The 22,934-nt window shown below is 36.1% G+C and overlaps 1 protein-coding gene across 8 annotated transcripts in view; it reads left to right on the top strand.

Annotated features, from left to right (window-relative positions):
* The window catches only part of Trps1 (transcriptional repressor GATA binding 1), a 228,205-nt gene that overhangs the window by 27,912 nt on the left and 177,359 nt on the right, over positions 1 to 22,934 (top strand). For all 8 annotated transcript variants that reach the window (XM_051202667.1, XM_051202664.1, XM_051202666.1 and 5 more), the window contains one exon: positions 19,235 to 20,163. In XM_051202667.1, coding sequence (XP_051058624.1) covers positions 19,237 to 20,163 — 927 coding nt within the window. In that variant the 5' untranslated portion in view covers positions 19,235 to 19,236. The remainder of the gene's footprint in view (positions 1 to 19,234; positions 20,164 to 22,934) is intronic.

Genomic DNA, 22,934 nt, shown 5'->3' with positions numbered 1-22,934 from the left:
CAACCAACAAACATTGGGTTGCATTTTCTTTGTCTGTATGTCCCGAGAATAGAACCTGGCAATCGAGTGACATAATTCAGGTAGGATGCACAATAACAAAAAGTGATAGCCGTATTTCTAATTTAACTAAGGATTTTTGGCTACATCCAAGTATCCCAGTAATTGAGTATAATTAGTCATTCACAAACAGGTATCATCAATTTGATGTTTTCTTCTTAGCCTGGAACATTTCACTTAAGTTTTTATGCTCGTATTTCATTTCTGATTAGAACTGAATTTGTTTTGCAATATGGAACTTTCCTTCCCATTTTACCTTTCTCTTCTTCAGTATGTATGGCATATATTCTAATTTACTCTATTTTGCTCTCTTCTATTTGGAAACTCTAAGAGAGTTTCTGTGTCCATGGTGGTCTCACATTACTACAATGCAAGCTTCTGCCTTAGCTGCCTTTGTAACTACAGAATTGAAGACAATCATTGGTTTCAAACTCTGCCTCTTCACTCTTCCTTGGTATATGTGTGTAGTAGGCAGTAACCCTGTGTTTCACATCTGGATGTGCTCTCTGTCCCCTGCCAGTATACTGTGAAATTCTACATGAAGATAATTTTCACTCATAAGTGCCTCTAATGTTATGCTCCACATTGAGTTATTTGTTATGATTGGAGGAATAGACTGAATAACAAAATATAACAGTTAATGCTCACCCATTTGCTTTCCAAGAGACTTTTTTTGTTGATGGTATTCATGTTGCTCCTGTTATGCCTTGGGCTGCACTGCAGTTTAGGCATTTATGCTGAGCCTTGTTTCTCTGATAAAGCTAGCTAGCTAGCTCTTTTAGCACGGCAGACTTTTATCTTATGACTTAAGTACATTATGGAAGTTATGAATGCATAGTTTATGGGTGAAAGAACTCCCTGGTAAATCTGAAGTGTAAAGTGTTTTTGTCCATGAGTAGACTATAGGTAAGACATTTGATGCTGCTCTTTCCAACCCTCCTACCCCCTCTTACTCTCCTCTTTCTCTTCTTCCTCCTTCTCTTATTTTTGAACCATTAATACCTCTTCACTTATGACATGGAAAAAAGAGTTTATTGGAAATTAAATGTGTTATTTTATTCTTCAGGACAATAATATTAAATATTTAGAAATATTAAATTTAAAACAGTCAAATATAAACACATGTACTTATAAGTTACCTCTTCATTTCTTATATTTATGGTTGTGAGCCTAGCCTTTAACGGCTGAGCTATCCCTCCAGCCCAAGTTACTATTTCATTTCACATGCTTACATGATAATTATGTAGACATTGTACTTGTGATCAGGCAAATAAATACTGTGTATGGAATGTTCATTTAACATTTGGTGAATGTAAATGATAAATTAGTTGTCAATAATGCTTTTCAGGGGAATAAGTATTTTTTTTTACAGAAATAGTTCCATACTTTATGTCATTAATTTTTAATTTAAATGCACAGCCACTTTTAATACCACACACCTTCCCAGTTCTCTAAGAAGCACATTGCCCCTTCTTGGGGTGAACAGAATTTCCCACCTGCTCTTCCCATCCCCCAAATCCCCCAGTCCTACTTTTTACTTGGCCTGTTTCTGCTTTATCCTAGGAACCCCTTCTTATTAGACCAAATGTAGATCCTGGTTTCCCTTTCATTTTCTTCTATCCTATAAGCTCAGTGAAAGAATTTTCATGTCCATTCTTTGCATGACTCTCTTAACACCCAGTGCATGGTTGGTCCTTAAAAATCTATGATATCTGAATACTTGTGATGTTAATTTGGCAGTAACGGTGAGATGCAGTTATCAAAGCATCTGGACAGCTTTGCTATATTTACCTAAGACATATGAATGAGCGGCTATTCAGTGGGTTCTATGCTAAGAGATACTTTTGACCTTGGTTTCTAGAAAAAAAAATCCAGATATTACAAAGCTGAATCATTTGCATTTTTCACGAATGTGCATAATCTAGGACATATTGCTGTGGTTAGCTATTTCAGTGTTGGAATTGCTGAAGCAAAGAGTAAAACATTAGTCTCTCCGGTAGTATTTCTGAACATTAGAAGACATTCCTGGATAGTGCTCTTTTTAGCTTGTTAGCACTTGCCAATGATTGCTATCCTTCCATGCATGCATAGGTTATGGTGGCCACCTGCTTGGTCCAGCTATTCTTTCTGCTCATCTGGTCCATATGGATGAGAGATTCAGATGATGGCTTAGCTGACTCTAGACTTGATTATTTCTTTTTTCATAAAGAACCCCATGAGTGCTAAATTATATTTTAAAACTTAGAACAAATTCTGTATGATAAAATGTGATTGCATTGTATGTTGTCAAATACTCACAAAACAAAGTAAGTTTTCAAGAATGTTTTCAGGCTTGCTTATTATGTTTTGTGCTTTTTTTTTTTTTTTTTTTTTTTTGTTAGTTGCTAATGGACTTTAGAAACCATTTAGTTGAAGACAGAAGCCAGTCTGAAGAAAATATTAACCAAGGGGAAGCTTGAAACTAATAGAATTTTACCTATTAACTTTTTCCATGCAAAATGAACAGTCACTCATGAGTATTCCATTGCAAGATGGAATGCCTGGATTTCCTATTTTATATAGATTTATGGAAAAGCCTTTAGGTGGGGTTAGCATCTGATAAATTTCAACTGAACCAAAGTCTTTATTCAGTCTTATAAAGGATTGAAGAATTTAGATGGTGAGTTCTCTAAAGAAAACCCACAAGACTGTTGAGTTGGCTCTTTGTCATAGCAAGGTCCAGTCTGCTGAGATAAGAAGGTGGCTATCACCTCTATTCCGTGGAGTTTTCTCATTGGTAAAATGGGGTTAATAGGTAACTTGTAGGGCTTTGCTGAGGGCTAAGTGGGAAACCACTTTGAGTAAATGATAAATAATTTGGAAGTAGTACATGCATAGAAAACAATTCTCATCCACTTAAACTTAGCTTGTCTTTGCCATATAATTGTACACAAAATTGTTTGTTTTTATAATTTTATTATGTCATCATGACACATCATAATAACTGCAGATGCATTCATCCTTGACTCCTCCTGGCACCCTCGTTTAACAGCCCTGGATTAAAAGTTTCTCTCTTTCTGCTTCATTGCCCTGGATTTTTTTCTCATCTGTTGTGATTCTTTGTTTTCTGCTCTTATTTTTAGTTCTTACTTCTTGTTTAAAACCCTCTACTCAAGTCACATTAGTCTAGAATCCACCGTTTTTCTCTATATCTCCCATTTTTTATTTTCTTAATTCATTGCCTGCTTCATTACGCAGAAGCTCATTGTCTCAGCGTGAGCTTGAGGCACCAATGCCTAACACTGGTAAGTGATGCCTCATAGATGGAGTATCAGACTATAGCCATTGGAAGATTTCATCACAGCCCATCTGCTCATGATTTCTGCAGAGCAATTGACATTTTTCCGGGGGGGGGGGAAATCACGTAGCCCCAAAGCACAAGAATCATAAGAATTATTACAAAAAGCATCCACAGTGCAACGGTCTCTCTTGTCAAGAAACACAGAATGTCCATGCCCTATCTTCACCTTGATTTCTTCCCCTAAAAACCCGTTCTACTCCTGACCACTAAGAGTGTAAGTTTGGCTTTCTTTGGTTTTGAAGCCTACAAACAATGATGTGCAGAAGTTATGAGCATAGATGTTTTCATTGGTGCCAAGCATCTCATGTTTGTAAGTAACATAGTGCATGAAATCTCTTCATTCATTTTTCAGCAAATTATTGTATAATAGAATTACTTACTTCACTGTGTGTTTGTGTATTTTCATGTATATTTTTGTTGTTTATAGCTTTGACAGTACAAAGAATCAGATTATTAGTACTGATGTATGAGCATGCGTATGGTATGTGTTTGTGTGTCTTTGAAATTAAACATGGTTTCGTGTCCTTCCAGATGTTTAAGTTGCCAGGCATCTGCTCTAAATGTTTGATGTTTTTCTGTATTCTTTTTTGTACCCCACACATTTTATTTTAAACTCTCTCTCTCTCTCTCTCTCTCTCTTTACATATATGCTTTGTGTGTATCCTTGTTTGCTTCTCTGTGGACCCATATGTGTTTAAATATATGTACAGGTCTGTGTATATGCAGATGAAGAACAAAGAGTGATGTCATGTGTCTTTTGTCTTATCACATAGTGTGACATTGCTAGTTGGGGAAATGTGTCCCAATCTTAGATGTCTTTCTCCTGGAGGAATCTAGAAGGCCATGGATGGCATGTTGATACTTATAGATTTAAATGGTTATATATCAAACATATGAATGGAGATATACTGGTTGTTTTAATTAGCGGTAATGCTAATCATGAAAATTTCTGTTCTAGAGAATTCATGGTCTGATAGATTGGCCAAAAACATAAACATATCACCATTGTATAGTATGGCAAGTGCTGTTGAAGACTATGAGTAGGAAGTGCCCTGTGAAGGCACAGAAGAACGATTTATTTTGTAAGTACTATGGGAGGCATGGTGGAAGTCAGCCCATCTCCGAGACTTCAGTTGTCTGGAATCCTTAGTGCTGGATGCTTTGAGGGAAAGCACAAAAGCTAGGGTAACTTAGTGTTCTCTGTGCATTCTCTCCCTTGCACTATGGAGCCTAACAAGCATTCTTGGTGGCTGCCTTTGTACACTGCTTCTCTTGGCAGTATCTGAAGTAACACCGCCTTTATATCTACTAATATGTAATAAGTTGTTCAAGAAAACACCAGAGGCTTCATGAGAAGATGTAATTTTAAACTAGCACTATCATGTTTGTTTAGTGTTCTAACAAACAGCTATGCCCAGTGCTCAGCCTATGTCTAAGGGCTTAAACCTCATTGCTTCATCTGTAAAATATGTCTAAAATATCACTTTACCCAAGACAGCCAATCAAAAGCAAATTGGGTGAGATGATGTACCTTTGCTCTAGTTACTAGCTCATTGCAGCTTTAACATGGTACGTTTTCTCACTAACTATATGTTTCTTTTAAAATTTCTATGAATATGTAGGATCAGAAGGCTGAAGAGAGTCTAGTTCGGAATTTTGTTTTCCTCAGTCAGTTAGATTTTGTAGAAACAAATCGTGAAACACCTGAATCTAGGATTGTGTAAGTGTTTTCCCCCCTTACTCTATTATGACAGGTGTCCATGTGAAGACGGATGGAGAAAAGAAATGACTAATTGGTATACAGATGGTGAAAATCTTTTCTAAAGGTGTGTGTGTGTGTGTGTGTGTGTGTGTGTGTGTGTGTGTGTGTGTGTGTGTGTAGAAGTTTAAGTTTATATTGGACTTGAAATGGAAGATTAATTCCATTACCTATGTGAAATATTTCATGAGTGAGCTAATTTCTGCCCTTGCTAATTCTGTCCTCTCGCCCACATGCAACAAATTGCTGTTCTTTTTCTATGTGAAGGGCCAAGTGGGAACTGTGGGGCCCTAAAGAACCTGCATATGTGTTCATTCTTTCAAATTTGAATCTCAGTGTTATGGTAACAACAACTCAGCTTTGTGTTTAAAACTATTTGAAGCTTTTTGTTTCCTGTTTCAATTACTTCAGAACCTTTGTAGAACTCACATAATGTGAGATCTATCTATCTATCTATCTATCTATCTATCTATCATCTATCTATCTATCCATCCATCATCTGTCAATCATCTATATCTATCTCCTGTTTCTCACTTCCTTTCCCCCTTTCTTCTCTCTCTTTTCTTTTTTTCTCCTATCCTTTATACTTTCCCCTCTCCCCATATTTCCTTCTCTTTTGTTTGAATCCTTAGAGGTTATACTAACAATAAGACAGCATACCAAAGCTTGTAACTCCATGGGCTTTGTTCAGGCTATACAAGTATAAGATTGGGAACCTAGTTGAGGACATATGATTTATGTTATTTTCCATCACTCAGAATCATTAGCTTGATTAATATTAAGCTGTGCTGTAAAAGCATACAATCCCAGACTGGGGTCTGTATTAGATGTTGATTTTCCAACCATGGTCCCAGGTATTGCTGTTTTGTTCTTTATTTTTTAATAGTCTAGCTAAGATTGGGACAGAGAATGAGTAGAGGTTGTAAAAGCAGGATAAATAACCATGGAGGAATCTGGAGACTAAGTGTATTCATTAAAGCAGCTGAGTAAATCTAAGAACTTAAGACCCTTTGATGCAACCTTGAGTTTTTCTCTAATACCTTTCACATTACACATTTTGCTAAATATATGGCCATATTTGGTTAGTTTTAATGGAATGAAATTTAATTAATTTATTTATAAAAGAATGGCTCATAAGATAGCTTAGGTGATAGAAGTTATTTGCCACATAAACCAGATAACCTGAATTAGATTCTGAGAACACAGTCTGTAGGATATTGATTGACCCCTAATAGTTATCTTTGGGCCTCTACATATGTATTGTGGTGTGTGTGTGTGTGTGTGTGTGTGTGTGTGTGTGTGTGTGTGTGTGTTTGTGCGTGTGTTTATACAGACGTGCTCCATAAATACATAGAACACTCATAAAAATTTTAAAAATTGATAAAAAATAATGAGAAAAATTTAGGCTGAAGTTGTTGTACTGATTTCTGACATAGAGAAGTTTAAAAAAATTATAATGGCAGAAAAATTAGAGCCCCTATATGTAATTAGTGTTAGCATTAAGCACAGTGGTAACACTAGGCATATATATATATATATATATATATATATATATATCATAAAGAATGGGAAATCTGTATGTTTGTAATCCTTTATTATTCATCTTTCTATATTTTGACTTCATTCTGTTATTATATATTATATTGCATTTGATCTTCCTTTAATATTGACAATGGTATCAAAACAAAACAAAAAACAGCAGCAAACATCTTCAAAACTGTAAGCAAATTGAAAAGACCATATTTTTCCTGCCAACTTAAAGAAGTAGTCTTATCCATTCTCTGATGTCTTTGGCTTTGATTTTCTTTGAGCCATGCTGATGAAGCAGCATCTTCTCTGTGCTCAGTGAAAGGATGGTATTTGGAAAATAAGTGCTATCCTGTGGCGTAAAGACTATGGAATTGGGAAATTCAGTCCAAATATAATAGACTCCATCTTGTCTGATACCTAAGCCTTCTTAGAGCTATAAATTGCTATATATCTGGGATGGATACAGAGTATACAGTTTCCACTCAGCTTAATTTGACCAAGGACTTGTCTTTCATTCCTTTTTTAGAAGTCAGTATCATGAGAGGAACAAAAGAGAAATTCATGAGTTTCATGTCATCTCTTTTAAAACAGTCACCACCTCAAAATCCCAGACAGAGAGAACTTAACTGAGTATGGGGTGAACATATGCAGTATGTTTTCAAAGAATTACTTTTCAAAAATAGAAATAATTCACACAGTAGAAACTTTCTAAGCCAAGTATATGCAAATTGTGTATAGATTAAGTGTATACTTTTAGAATTTATGCATAGAACTTTATTGTCCTAGACGACAGGGAGCATTAGTTTGTTACACTTAACTATCCTATGTTACAAGCACTTTCCTGCCAGCCTCGTCCTACAGCTTCATCAGCCCAAAAATAACACACAGAGACTCTATTATTTATAAAGCTGTTGAGCTTCTTATTGGCTAGCTCTGTCTTAGTTCTTAACTCATTTCTGTTAATCTAAGTGTTTCCACATGGTCTTACCAGAGAGAGAGAGAGAGAGAGAGAGAGAGAGAGAGAGAGAGAGAGAGAGAGAGAGAAAGTCTGGACCTCTTATTCCTCTCATGGCCTACATCTTGACTCCTCTTTACTACATCTCCCAGAATCCCCCCTTGTCTCTAGTCCCACCTATCTTGCCTTCCTATTTTCCAACAGTGCTTTATTCATTAACCAATAAGAGAAACATATTTAGAGAATGACATCTCCCATCATCTCCCATCTCTGTCTAACATAAACTGACAGAAATGACAAAACAGTTATCAAATAAGAACTATAGTTAACAATATTTAGTTCATTAATATTATCAGGAATTAAAGAAAATGTTCTATCATCTATCCTATCTTTGTGAATCTGAAGTCTTATATGCAACTTATCTTTAATCTTAACTAAAGAAAGCTATGACCACAACTATCTGTGTTCAACTCTATTAAAGACTACAGAAGGATAATATATGAACTTTAGAATTGACAGAGACAATTTGCTGCCTGGTCAGTCAACCGAAGTTCTTCTGTAATGATCCTTCTTTGGCCCATAGGCCATAGTGTGTCTGGCAGACTCCTTAGCAAAGAAGGAAACTTTAAAGTGTCTGTCTGTATTTTTTTTTTATGTATCCTGTAGAATGTCTGGCAGACTCTTCCATGAAGCAGGAACCCTGCAACAATGTCCATCTTGTATCAACAGTCACTTTCATGTGGTCTACTTTATAAAGCATATAGTTAAACAGTCTTGACAAGAACAGTATCTTGTCCAAATGGCTAGTCTTGCCATATTGGAAGCAAACTCCATAAAAGTTTCTTTGATGTCCATCTTCCTTCTGATGCAGTTGGTGTTACCAAGAACAGCTGGCCTCAGTTAAGAAAATCCCTAAAACTTTTTAAATGCCATATTCTGTATGTCTTTGAAAGGTCTGAAGAATATTTATCCACCTCAAATACATTTCTGTATATCTAGATAACCTAACTAAAAGATTGACTATTATATGTATAATTTGTACTTAATTATATATTAAATTTTTAAATGGGCTATATAAACACAATACTTAAACAAGAGGAGAAATATACATATCACAAAATTGACCTTAAATCTATATCAACAAATGAAAATCCATTCCAAAACCAACTGTCCATTTCTATACCATAATCCCCATTTTACCTTTAAAAAGAGATTGGTTATGATCATTATAACCAATTTATAACCAACCCCGTTTAAATGAAAGCAAACATTTATAAACAATATTTGGGAATTTGGGTGTCATACTTTCCAAAATGTTTCCTTCTGGTTGGGGACATTGTAATACTATGGGGAACCTAAGAGGACTCAGAAATTCTGGGTGTAGTCTGCAAGGCTGCCTTGTCCCAGCTGTTTTGAATGTTGCATCACCTGGGACACTGTTTCAGGGGGTCTTGCTTGATCAAAACATGTTAGTTTTGAAGGAATTCACAGCTTTTCCATTTTTTGTGGAAACAAAATAGAAATTCTTTTCCCCAGTAACCTGTCCTGAGACTTAAATTTTGAAGTCAAATATTTTTAAAATTTATAAGTTGGATTATTTAGCAGCATTTATAATCAAATGTATTTTAGCAGCTGTAGCTCTTTCCTTGGCATACAAGCAATTTAAAGACAGCATTGTCATGTAGAGTATCCAGACTCTGAGTATTTTCCATTTTTCCTGGCTTTTTTATTACTCTATTTCTTTTCCTTTTGTTTTTTCTTTCATTTTCTGAGACAGGGTTTCTCTGAAGTTTTGTCTGTCTTGAACTCTGTTTGCTTTGTACACCAGGTTTGCTTTGAAATCACAGAGATTTGCTTGCCTCTGCCTCCTGAGTGCTGGGATTAAAGGTGTACACCAACCCTGCCCGCAAATATTCTTTTTAAACCAAATATCCTTTCTATTTTCTTTCCCAAGTCTCTGTATATTTTTTAATATACTCTAAATACCTTTTAGGTTTTACTTTATCTGAATCTGTCTTTACTGTATATTTCTATCTTTTGTCTAGCCACTTGTTTTCTTAATATGTTGGGGGCTACATTTACTGCCAGCACTGAGAGCTGTGCTCCCTGCCTTGGTCTATTCTGCCATCAAGCAGCATGCTGCTGGCTTAGAGATGTGGTCACTGCCACTGCCAGCTGCTCATACACACCATTCTTGTTTGGTAGTGGGGCCTCTTAAAAGAGCCTTGTGGCTTTTTACTGCTTATGCCCTGTTAGGAAGACTCCCTTAAAGGAGTTATGCAAGTCTCTGCTTGTCTCTAGCAAAACAGAGCCCGCCCGAGAAAAATGCTGCTACTAAGAAGCCTTGCTTGTCTTTGTTGTTTTGTTTTTAAAATCATTTTTTTAAAGCTTTTGTTAAGTTTTAAGTGGAAGTTCTTAGTACCCACATTGTCAGCACCATTTTGTTACAAGTACTTTCCCTCCAGCCTTGTCCTACAACCCCGTTAGCCCCAAATAATATATAGGCAGAGGCTCTGTTAGTTATAAAGCTGTTGGCCAATGGCTAGAACTTCTTATTGGCTAGCTCTGTCTTAGCTATGAATTCATTTTTATCAATCTAAGTGTTTCCATGTGGTCTTACTGGGGGGGGGGGAGAGTCCAGACCTCTTGTGTCTTACATCTTGAATCCTATGTTGCTTTCATAAATCAGACACATTTTGAAAGATTAATTTACTTTAGTTTTATAAGTATGAGTGTTTAGCTTCCATATTTGGGGACCAGAAGCCAGAAGTGGACATCAGATACCAAGGAATGGAAGTTATTGATGGTTGTATGTTGCCATATGGGTGCAGAGAATCTAACACAGTTCCTTTACAAGAGCAGCATGTGCCCTTAACTTCCTGAAACATACACACAAGAATCTTTAAAATGATACTTTTCATGAGAATGATACTTGTGTTTAAAAAGAGAACAATCTCCTTCTGCCCTGCCTCTTCTGTTGTTTCACCAGAAGTAAAAGGATGCTGGGTAAGTAGTTGAACTTTCCAATCAAGTAGCCAAATGCCCAAAGAAAACTAAAAGAAAAGGAGGAATGTTTTATTTTTGCTCATGATATCTGAGGTTTTGGTCTTTGGTCACTTGGCCTCTTAGCACACTGTGAGGCAAAGCTGACCTCTTTGAGCCAGACAAGTGACAGAAAGATGGTAGACAACTTAGAATGACACAGTCCTTCATGGGCAAGTCCTTATAGACTTTGTGTTATGTGGTCCTAACTCCTGTAATCTCTGTTATCCATCTCTATAGTTCTATTGCAGATTCTTGTCAATTGATTAGTTAAATGAAGCAGTGCCATTAAGCAGGGTGGTATCTAAAACAAAACAGATTTTGTGTCGTTGGCATGTGTTTATTTCAATGCATGAAATTCTACTATGAGTACTGTATATTGGCTTAAATAAATCTTGCAAAGCATATACTGACAGATATAAAGAAGTATGGAATGAAAATGAAAAATATATCCTTCCTGTTACATGGATGTATTATCAAATCTTTATGGCTGTGCCTTTAACTGTTGGACACTTCTGTGGTTCTGTCCTTAGGTTATTTGTCCTTAGATGGGTTCAGGGCTTTCAAAATACTTCCTATTGCATGGTAAGGATGAGCTCAATGGTTCCTACATTACTTCTCAGTTTCATGAGGAAGGACTACTGAATATGAAGGCACAAGCTTACTTTCCTTCACCATGGAGAGAGAAATGTTTTCTGTCTCCCATCTACTTATATGTGCACTATCCAGATACACAGTACATTGGCAGTATAAGTTGTCGGTGTATCTTTAAACTTTATACTTAGGTGGGTACTCTTTGAAAACAAAGCAAATAAGTAAGTCACCAGAATAACAAAATCCTAGCCTTGCCTTCCTAGTGCATTGAAAATTGAGCACTCACAGTAAGTATGCTGTCGTCATGGTATCCATCCTTTACAGTCATCATGCTTCACTGGGTGCATTCTCTGTATGGGCATCATTTTATCAGGTGGATTAACATTCATTGGCACAGATTTTCTATAGGAAACATCTGCTAGTCAGCTATATTGGTGGATTGAATTAATGATTGAAATGACCTTTATTTGCTTAATGACAGACTGGAAATATAGTAACAGGAAGATATAAATATTAGACTACTTCTAATTAAAAAAAAAGAAAGAAAGGTATTTTATAGCAAATGCTAGAAAGTCAAGTACTCATGCAAAACCAGATTCTGGTTACAGAATTTGTTATCAGTGGAATTCTACCTTTCATACCTTTCATACAATGTCCTGGCAATTTACTTTATAGCCATCTTGTTAAGCAGATTCATTCATATGTTGCCATAAGCTATTTTTTTTAACTTGACCTGTCCATGTATTTTAAATTTATTCAAAAAGTGAAAGATAAAGTTAATCCTGTTCACATGCAAATTAGTAGTCCTGGGTAATTTTGGTTAATCAGTCAGATTAGTTGGTTTAAATCAGTACTTTTCACTATAGACATTTGTGTTTTCTTTAAGAAAAAAAAATGAGAAAAGCTGTGTGAGTGTGTGTGTGTGTGTGTGTGTGTGTGTGAGATGGGAGAACAAATGTTAATTTTTGTATTTGTTTCATGAAATTGTGATCTTTTAAAGATCAATAGTAATAATGAATTTTCCTCTTATTTGTTATGAAACGAGAATCATTTTTTTCTGAGTTTTACTCTCCAAGATACATATTTGTTCTTTAATGATTCACTTCATGAAAACAATGCAAGTTTTAGTGTTTTCAGATATATTTTATAGTCAAATATACTTCTAGCATAAAGTTTTATAGAAAAAATAACCGCTGTATAATTTTCCTCTAAAATATGAGTCAATGAAAATTTTTCTTTAATATATATATAAATCAAGACTTGTTTTTATGAGTATGGCATTACTGTTAACTTACCTCATGATCTCCTGTAAACTAGGCTATTCCTTTTGCAATGATATATTTAAAATATAGAGAACATATTATGATGAAGTAGTAGTCTAATATTTATGTCTATTCAGGCATCAAAACTTACTGAAAGAGGTTGTATAAAGGGTGTGCATTTCATCTTAGAGGAGTTTGTGTGAGTTTTCGTGTCCAGATGGTTATTAATAGACTTTGTGTTTGGAAGTATGTCATTGGAAATAATCATTTTGCATTATTTTGGTCTGAATTAATAAGAGATTTATTTAATGGGAGGCTTGAAAGTGATGACATTTGAATCTCAAAGGGACTTAAAATGTCCAAAATTACTTTCAAGTATCAGGAATATTAAAGATTCAAAGCCCAAATTAAATAGAAACGGATAACAAAGAACCAGATCTGACAAAGAGTTTATGAAACTGGAAGCTTTTCTTTCATTTCCTTTAAAAAAAAAACAAAAGTATCATTGAAGCCTTGCCCTGGAATATGAAGAAATAGAAAACATTTAAACTCCTTCAGTAATGCTTGGGTTTGTGAATTGGATAAACAATGTAACAATGTCTATTGCATTTTATAGTTCACTTAAGCAGTCTGATTTTGATCTGTATATATGGAGTAGACAGGATTCAAGTGGTTTTTTACCCCCCCAGAACCAATGAGCAGACACACATGTTCCTTAAAGAAGAAACTTCTCATGTTCATATGGAAGCTATCTAGTTTGCTATAGGTCCAAGGCCTGACCTCCCTTTTATTTTGCTATCAGTTGCTTAATTCTTTAGATTCTTTGTGGGAGGCGTTTGATCAAAAGGGACATTTTATTCTTTGCTTGTTCCTTTCATTTTTCTTTTATAAGAGCTACAAGAAATGTGTAATTAATAACTTTGCACTTTAAGCTAGTAACATAAGCAAGTATGGTATGAAATATTTTTTCATTAAAGATTAGAGCATGATGACTCCTGCTTTGTGTTTAACTTTGATTTCAAGCACTTGAAAGTTTTATTGTCTGGAAAACAAAAAGAAGAAACCATCTGGTATTATATATTATGAAAATCAGTAATGCTACTTATAGTATAACTCATACACAGCAAGATTCCAGTCTGAAGTCAGATTACACAATCTAATTCCCTTTATTTTTTTCCAGTGTTGCTGAGAGCATACGCATGCACACACACACACACACACACACACACACACACACACACACACACACACACTACATGCATGAAATGACATTTGGAAAGCTAGTCAAAGAGAAAATAGTGTATAATTGTTTCATTTGATTTTAAATATAGTTACTCTCTTTGAAGTTAATGATAAATAATATAATTAAATCATGCTTGTTCTGTTTGGCTCACAGCTGATGCTGAATGTATGCCTGGTGAAGGAATTCAATCACTGAAGGACATTCGTGTGTATGGTAGTTTAGGACACCACTAGTTGTTAGTGGTTTTGTATTTCATCATCTTTAAAAGAAATTGGACAAAGGTTTTTCAAAGGTAATACTTAAATGTTATTACCAGGGTCATTATAGTCACAAAGCCAAGGGAAGCTGAAAATTAATTAAGTTCTTTCCTTGTACAGGTAAAAGGTTTAGAAAATAAGAGGGGTTTACCTTAATCCTGTAGGTCCAACAGATCACATCTAAAACTGGACATGAGACTTCCTTTCCAGGCTTCCTCCTCTTGTTTCATTCTTTTGTTTGTTTGAAGCCAAGGCAGTACATAGAACATACACTTTACATCGCTTGCTTTCAGAGACTTTCTCATCCAATGGAAACAAGATTTCACCACACTGAGTGTGAGATTAATTTCTGTCTCAATTTCTCTGAAAATTGGTTTCTCTGGTTTGGCAATTTGATTATTGATTATGTGGATAGTTAGATCAAAAATATTTCACAAGTGTATCAATGTATATAGTTATATATGTGCATGTAGATATGTTTGCTTGTGTGTTTAAATGTGTATGCAGATGTAGAAAACATAAGTAAGTCATTAATGGTGGATTCACATTGTCTACCTAACAAAAGATGGAGTATCATGTTTCTGGAAAGGAGCCACCTTGAGGACAAGTTTCAGTCTTACTAAGAAGATTTTGTATATTTTTGTATATTAAACAATTTTAAATAGTGGAATATAAAGCATCACATATTAAACTCCAATGTTAAGTATTTCCATTGCACTAATGTAAGAGATAGGACAACACAATGCATTATTCTATTATGATTTGAATGACTGCGAACTCTAAAAATAGTTTTTAATTTTATTGTTTTAATTGAAAATGAAATGATATTAGTTGACAGTTAAATGTAGGATTTTTTTTTGCAACGAGGATATCTTGTATCTTAGAACAATTTGGAGAAGCCCAATTTTCTTGTGTAAAAATCTTGGCAGTTGGGTTAGACAATCTAATTAAGGGGAATTGTGATATCTATCTATCTATCTATCTATCTATCTATCTATCTATCTATCTATCTATATGATTTTTCAAGACAGGGTTTCTCTCTGTGTGTAACAGTCCTAGTTTCCCTGGAACTCGCTTTGTAGACCTGGCTGGCCTCGAATCACAGATATCATCCTGCCTCTGCCTCCCAAGTGCTGGGATTAAAGTGTGTACCACCACTGCCCAGCCAAGTGGAAATATGGACAACACTGACCACTCTGTCATTATGTAGCAGTTCTTTATCTCTCAATTATGTGGAAGCTGTAAATGAAGAATTTTGATTTCCTTTGTCCACTTCCCCTGTGAGCCTCATTACCTAACAATCTGTCTTATAGTAGCTCTACTCTAATTGGCATTTTGAATGTATTTGTTCTTTTCGTTTGAAAATTGTCCTAGTGGTTGACTGACCTTCATTCATATGACTGTGCATTTTAATGAGTTCCAAAGTCTCTCTAGAAAAAGCATTGATAATGTGAACCAATTTAGATGCCCTATCCACCCAGCTTTGGTAGTATGACAGTCCTCAGGGTATTCAGAGGTTGAATAATCTCACCAGTATTTAAATCTGTTGGAAAAAAAATGTCCTATGATATTTTGTATTGTACTTCTTCTCTGGTTGCATTTTTAAAACCCAGGAATAAAAGGATTCTGCCCCAGGTCTGTCTGGGCTTTTATCTAATGATTTTACCAGTCTAGGGTGCTAGTGTGTGCATGTGCATTTTAGGTGTGATATATATTAGGAAGAGAATTTTTTGTGTGGTTTGTTTTACACATGTGAAGATTAGCTCTCAAAATGTCTTTGGTGACACCCTCTAAAACAATTAGTTTCCTGATAGTTGATTAGTAGAATTGATACTTGTAGAAAACACTCTAAAGCCACCCACGAGCCTTATGAAGTCAATGCTGGGTATGCTTTTACAAGTATGTGATCTATTTTTTTTCCCAAGGAAAAATGTTCACTGGAAAAGTTCTTGGCACACAGTAAAACATCGTGCAATCTGTTATTTGTCTTAGAGATAATAACTGGCGGGTGGCTATAGTCTTGTGCTATCTAACTTATGACTTGAGAGGGGAGTTTCTTCCACTCAGAAGTATTGCAAATGTGCTTATATTTACATAATATGTCACTCTGAAAAATTATGATGATATAATTCCAGTAAAATTTTTTTCTATAACTACTTCAAAGTATACCCAAATAAATTAACTACATTTTTTTTTAAACAGCAACTAAAAAGAACATGCCCCTACCCCCCACAGCACAGTATAAAACCCAGTGACCTCTTGGACTCTTCTTTGAAGTTTTAGCAGTTTAATGTTCTTTGCAATGTATATTGTTAAGGACTTTGGTGAGCATAAGGCATCAATGAGTCAGACTCTTCCTGAAGGTCTGCTCCTGGGTGGAAGAAGGAACTAAAATTTGTGAAGATAATAATTTAATTAAATTGTATTTTCTTCTCAGGAGCTAATGATGTTGGTGGAGTCATTTTTAACCTTTGACCCGCTTCATCTCTTTATGATAATGATAAATCAGCAGAGATCTAAAATTTTTCTTTCTTCCGAAAAATGACCTTCTCTCCCCAATATGAATGTATTTAGATCAATTTACTTTTATGTATTTTATCCCTGTTCTCTTGCCACTCTTCCAATCACTTTGGCATTAATATGTGGGCATAAACCATACACCTTTCATTTAGATAGATGGGTAACTTAATGAATCGGGTTGTGATTTCTTCAGATGTTATGTCCTTCTTTCAGGATTTTCTACAATTTTGGGTAACCTCATTGATATCATTTCAATTACTCATTGTTAGAATTTAGGCATGTTAAGCAGCAAAGGATGAAACCCAAAGATTATTAATTTTAAGCACTGGGCCAAAGAAAGACTATCTTGTGGTCGATACAGATGAGCTGATGTGTAATGGAGAAATAATTCAGAATTGTAGAAGATGAGTCAAGAGGTGCCTCCCAAACTAATATTGCTTTACATGTTGGGACATGTAGGAAGAGCTTATATTATGACCTGGAACTTCTTGTCATCTAGGCCAAGTTTAAATAGAAGTTCATAAACACACACACACATATAAAGGTATCCATACTTAACATGTGTTTTTAAATTTGTACACACACACACACACAGACAGACATACATGCACACGTACCAAGACATACAGACTTACACATTTTTGGGATGGATGTTTCACTGAGTTTGACAGTTTGGCCCAGAACTCCTGGAATCTAGAGATCCCTTTTCAGCATTGCTAATTGCTTGTATTACAGACACGTGCTACTATGCCTGGCTTAAAACAATGTGTGTTTTGTTTTCATGTGTAGTTTAAATGATGATTGATTTTTTTAGATTCTTATTTTTTTTTCCTTCAACTTTCCCCCTTGGATAGCTGTCAGTAAAACTGCATTGCCATTTTTCACATGTCCTTCCAAGGCTACAAGAGCCTCATTTAACAGCAACTTATAAAGGTGTCCTAAAATGTCAACAAAAGCAACATTGATATGCAAACATTACACAAACATAGCTAACCTGTGTCTGCAGTTACAAAGAAAGCTCCTAGCTTCTTTTACTTTAGGCTTTCATTGGATGACATGGAAAGTTAACGCATTCCACCTCCTCCCCACAGGTTAACATGGTCCCCTAACACACACTTCCTCTTGAGTCTTCCCTCTTTCATCCTATTTTTGTTGTTCCATGAGGGAGCTTATATGGATATTTGATGAGTGATATTATTGGTACTCAAAGAGAACACTGTAGTTTTTAAAGTGCTGTTGTGCTGTCTTCAACATTAGTTACTGAAGTGAAATAGCATCTTATCAAGGATTATTTACACTTCTAGTATATTACCTTGTTTGGGGATTCATTTCACAACAATTTTATGTGATTAGAGCTGTTGGGAAGCAAAGGTCCACACATGCCTTTGAGACCAGTGTGATCCTGCACATTCACACTGAAGAGCTACAGAGGAAAACAGCTAAGAAATGCTATTACATTGCATTTTCCCAGCACATTTCCATAGCTGTAGTATAACTACTAAAACTGATCCTTGCAGCACAGCCTGCTAACATTAAAGAAAGCTTGTTTTATTAGAAAGCAGCAGGTAGAATTTTCAGAGAGACATTTTGAGCGATGGCTTAGGCAATACTTCAAGTTTTCAGCTGAGAGCTTATGGAGAACAAAGGCTATAGAGCTCCATGCTCAACCAGCCTTTGTTTATATGGCCTTTAATTAGTAGGGCACTATTCGTTTCTCAATATTATTACAGTTCTGATAGCTACATTCCTGTACAGGTATTTGTCACTTAATGTCTAAGTTTGACTTCAGCCACTCATGTCATAAAGTCCACAGTAGAGGCACAGTAGAGCTGGCATGAGGAGAAAACCACCATAAACTGCTAAGATCTTGTCCTTTCAGTATTAGAAAGACAGTGACCTTTATCAACTTCCATACTGTTTTGTAGGTAAGAACCCAAGGGCTCAGCTTATTGCCCCATCCTGCCGGAGTCCAGGTGAAACCTGACTTGCCACTCTAGTGCATTCCCAGCCCTACTCCAAACCTCCAGGATGGTACCCATATGTTTTAAAGCAATTTTTGTTAGGGCGTAGTAAGCAGGAAGTTTTCACCTGAGTTCATAACATGGCTAACTGCGTCATTTTGACATGAATCTATTCCTTTGAAACTATAGTATTATCAGAGTAACAATATTCCAGTGTAGTAATTATGTGCATATGTATGATTTTTCAGGGAAGCAAGCGTACAGTATGTGTTTTGTGAAAAGAAACCTGTACATGTATGTTCTATAAATGCAGCACATCTGCATATATAAAATTGATATCATGTATAACTATGTGCCATCATTGCCCATAGTGAAAATAAGGACATTAGGCAAAAATAGGGTGTGTAGGAATGGTTAATAGTATGGCTAATAATGAGTATTCTAATACTCATATCATGTTTTATAAGAATAGATCAGTCAGTCTTTGTGTTAAACAGTTCCAATTATCAAATATTATTTGCCTTTGTCTGTTTGCCTCTCTCTCTCTTTCTTTCTTTCTCTCTGTATTTTTGAAGCTCCCCCCCTTTCCTTAGAGGAACTATTTTATTGCATACTTTAGAAGACCTGACTTGACTAAGGAAAATACCCTAAATTGGGTTAGCTGTCTGTAACTTCAAATAACCATGTCCTTTCACTTTCCTGATGTGTTCACAGATATGGTCCGGAAAAAGAACCCCCCTCTGAGAAACGTTGCTAGCGAAGGCGAGGGTCAGACCCTGGAGCCAATAGCTACAGAAAGCAAAGTGTCTGCAAAGGACAAAGAGTTTTCTGCAGATCAGATGTCAGAAAATACAGACCAGAGTGATGCTGCAGAAGTGAACACGGAAGAGGAACACAGTGTGCATGGCCAAGAACCATCTTCCAGCAGCAGCAAGGACCTGCAAATCTCAGTCCTGAGTGAGAAGGCTGGCTTCAATTATGAAAGCCCAAGTAAGGGAGGAAACCTTGCCTCCTTCCCGCATGATGAGGTAACAGACAGAAATATGTTGGCTTTCTCATCTCCAGCTGCTGGGGGAGTCTGCGAGCCCTTGAAGTCTCCTCAAAGAGCAGAGGCAGATGACCCTCAAGATATGGCCTGCACCCCATCAGGGGATTCATTGGAGACAAAGGAAGAGCATAAAATGTCACCAAAGGCTACTGAGGAAACAGGGCCAGTGCAGAGTGGTCAAGCCAATTGTCAAGGTTTGAGCCCGGTTTCCGTGGCCTCAAAAAACCCACAAGTGCCTTCAGATGGGGGTGTAAGACTGAGTAAACCCAAAACTGACTTACTGGTGAATGACAACCCAGACCCGGCACCTCTGTCTCCAGAGCTTCAGGACTTTAAATGCAATATCTGTGGATACGGTTACTATGGCAATGACCCCACAGATCTGATTAAGCACTTCCGAAAGTATCACTTAGGACTGCATAATCGCACCAGGCAGGATGCTGAGCTGGATAGCAAAATCCTGGCCCTTCACAACATGGTACAGTTCAGTCATTCCAAAGACTTCCAGAAGGTCAACCGCTCGGTGCTTTCTGGCGTGCTGCAGGACATCGGCTCTTCAAGGCCTGCTTTACTAAATGGGACCTATGATGTACAGGTTCGTGTTCTCTCTTGTGATATCTAGCAGGAGGAAACAGAGATTAGTGATGAAATGTGAATTCCTAGTTTCATGTTCAGCGTACCCAAATGAGAAACGTTTACACCCTATAGAAAAGATGTGTATATTTCATTGCTGCTTCATCCAAACGTGTATTCTGAGTTGACTTTAACTTCTCATTGTAAGGGGGAAAAAGTCCAAAATTTTGAATAGATTTGGAGAAAGTCTTCCCATGGAATTGGCTACAGTTCGTATTTCTTGATCTACATCATGATAGTTAAACATTTTCAGCCTTTCAACGATGGTGGAGATCTATGACTGCCCATGAGCTGAAGTCCATGCCTTGTTCTAGTTTCAGACTATCAGACTCCTCCTATAATCTTCCTCCTCCTCATCTGTCTTCCTTATGTGTTAGGTTAGGATTTGATTTTATAGTTAGTCTAATTAGATTTGGGTCATTTTGACAGAGACAAGGATATACTCTTGATATATCAAGCTAATTGCTAATGAAAATTTGAAAGGAGCATTTATCATTGATTGAAAACCTCCCTGAGACTGTAGGTAGTAGAGATCTTAGAATAACTTTGAAGTAAGTCAATAAGGCATTCCTTTCTCCATTTAAGGAAAATAATAATAATTTATGGAAGCATTTTAGTAAGATTTAGGTTTACAATTTTATTGAAACCCATACACTGTTTCCATCTATTTTTCTGTCCTCAGGTGAAAGCATAGATGATATGAAAAAAATCCTAATGTATAATATTTTTAATTTGAAAGAAACATGGAAGTGAATATGAAGAAATAATTTAATCTTAGTGATTATAGCATAGTTGGAGCTCCTGACCAGTCCAACAAAGAGAATTATGTTTTATTACATTATATAAGTTGTTATTGTCTTATGTAGCCAAGGAGATCACAAAGCATTTGATGGTAATTTTTCACCTTGTGAACTTTTAGAAGTACCATAGAGTTAATGAATTCCCTTAGCACTTGTTTTTCCAGGGAAGTCTCTTAACATTCATTTTTGTCAGCTTCCTAGCCACAGCACCTTATTCCTATACTTTTCTACTGACCAAGTGTCAATTATGAAAGATACAGAAAGGAATTGTAGAGGATAGGCAGTGAAATGTTTGTAAGAAGGGTCTGGATGCCAAATTCGGAGTTCTTTCAGTGTCAGAATGGCCACCACCATCCTGAAGCAGCTATGAAGGAAACTTAACCAGGCTGTTCCATCTTTAAAATTTCCATTTTCTTGCTGGATTTCTACAAATAGAATTATTTCTATGGAGCAGCAAATTAAGGCAACATAGTTATTATGCATGAAAGCTCCATGCTTTGAACTCCTGTCTTATTAAAGTTCATTTCACTGTCTTCTGGCAGATATACTCTGCTGTCAAACTCTGATTTAGAAAGCAAATACGTGTTTTAGATAAAAGGGTTGGAAGTGCATAATGTCAGTATGCGAAACGGTGTTTTATAATTAGCAAGTAATATGATGTTAATACCTGGATTTCCGGCAGTTTCAATTTGTTCACTCTGGGGACGACTTCTGAGGGAAGCTGATCCCGGCTGTCAGGAAGGCTCTAAAAAGATTACTAAGGCCTAGGGTTTGGAAGAATTCAGATTTTTAAACACACTTCCATTTCCCCCAAATAGTTATTTGTTAGGTTCTTAGTTATTTATAGTAAAGTTTATGTTTGGGTGGAACACTTTTCCTGGGCAGTGATTTTAGAAATGAAACAGATGTGTGAGCTATCTGAGTTTGGAAATAAAACAGCTGACCATAGACTGTGCTGTGGCCTGAATCCCTACTCTGTATGCAGCACTAAAGAAAAGTGATAGGAAAGTGGCTTCTAAAGAATCTGAATTTCATTTTGTGCAGACAATGCCAAGTACACTATGGACCAGCGATACTTTTGAATATATGGCACACATACCTGATATTGATGCGAAAGCATGTCTGAAAATAAGTAATTTATTAGTTTCCATGCTGTACCACAAATCAGACAGCTTCTCCTTCTACATATAACCAATAATAAAGCCATGTTTGAAGTCTCCTCTTGCTCTGACATATCTATGCTACAGAATTAATTGCTCTTTAACTTCTTTCTTTCTTTAGGTCCTTGTTGAGTAAAAGCTGCTTGGGCTAAAACACTGATCGCAGAATTTCATTAATGCAGACTTCCATAAGAAATATGAATATCTACTCCCCCCACACAATGCATGTTATGAGTCAATGGCTTGTATATATTCTGATAAAATGTTTTCATAGACATCAGTACTATGGACAATTTCAGCAGTCATTTGCTGAACTACATCAATTGCAGAAATGGATGAACAATTTGTTAATCTTTCTCAATTAAACTGGCTCTTAGGAAATATTCAGAGCAGTTGGCAGTTAATGATAGATTTATGACACTTTAGATTAAGAGAAAGGAACAGAGGATAGTGTGGATATGATCTATAAACTTTGGTTAGACAGGATGGTTAATATAAATCAGACCAACTTGACTGCAAATACAAGATAGCCAGTTAGAAGATGGAGTAATTTAAGCAGCATCTCAGGTTTTAATATACATCTTATAAGCTTCAAATATATGCTGTGTGGAAGAATATTTGTGAATCCAATAGCACAGATATTGTGTGACAATATTTGCATCCATGATATTTTAAACAGCTGGTCAAAGAATTATGGCTATTTTTGTAAGAACAATGTCAACAAGGTTTACTTACATTGCCCTGTAGATAGTGAGCTAGAAATAGGTGAAGAG

The sequence above is a fragment of the Phodopus roborovskii genome, unplaced genomic scaffold (genome assembly GCF_943737965.1).
Source record: "Phodopus roborovskii unplaced genomic scaffold, PHOROB, whole genome shotgun sequence".
Classification (NCBI taxonomy): domain Eukaryota; kingdom Metazoa; phylum Chordata; class Mammalia; order Rodentia; family Cricetidae; genus Phodopus; species Phodopus roborovskii.
This window is presented reverse-complemented; position numbering and strand designations above follow the sequence as displayed.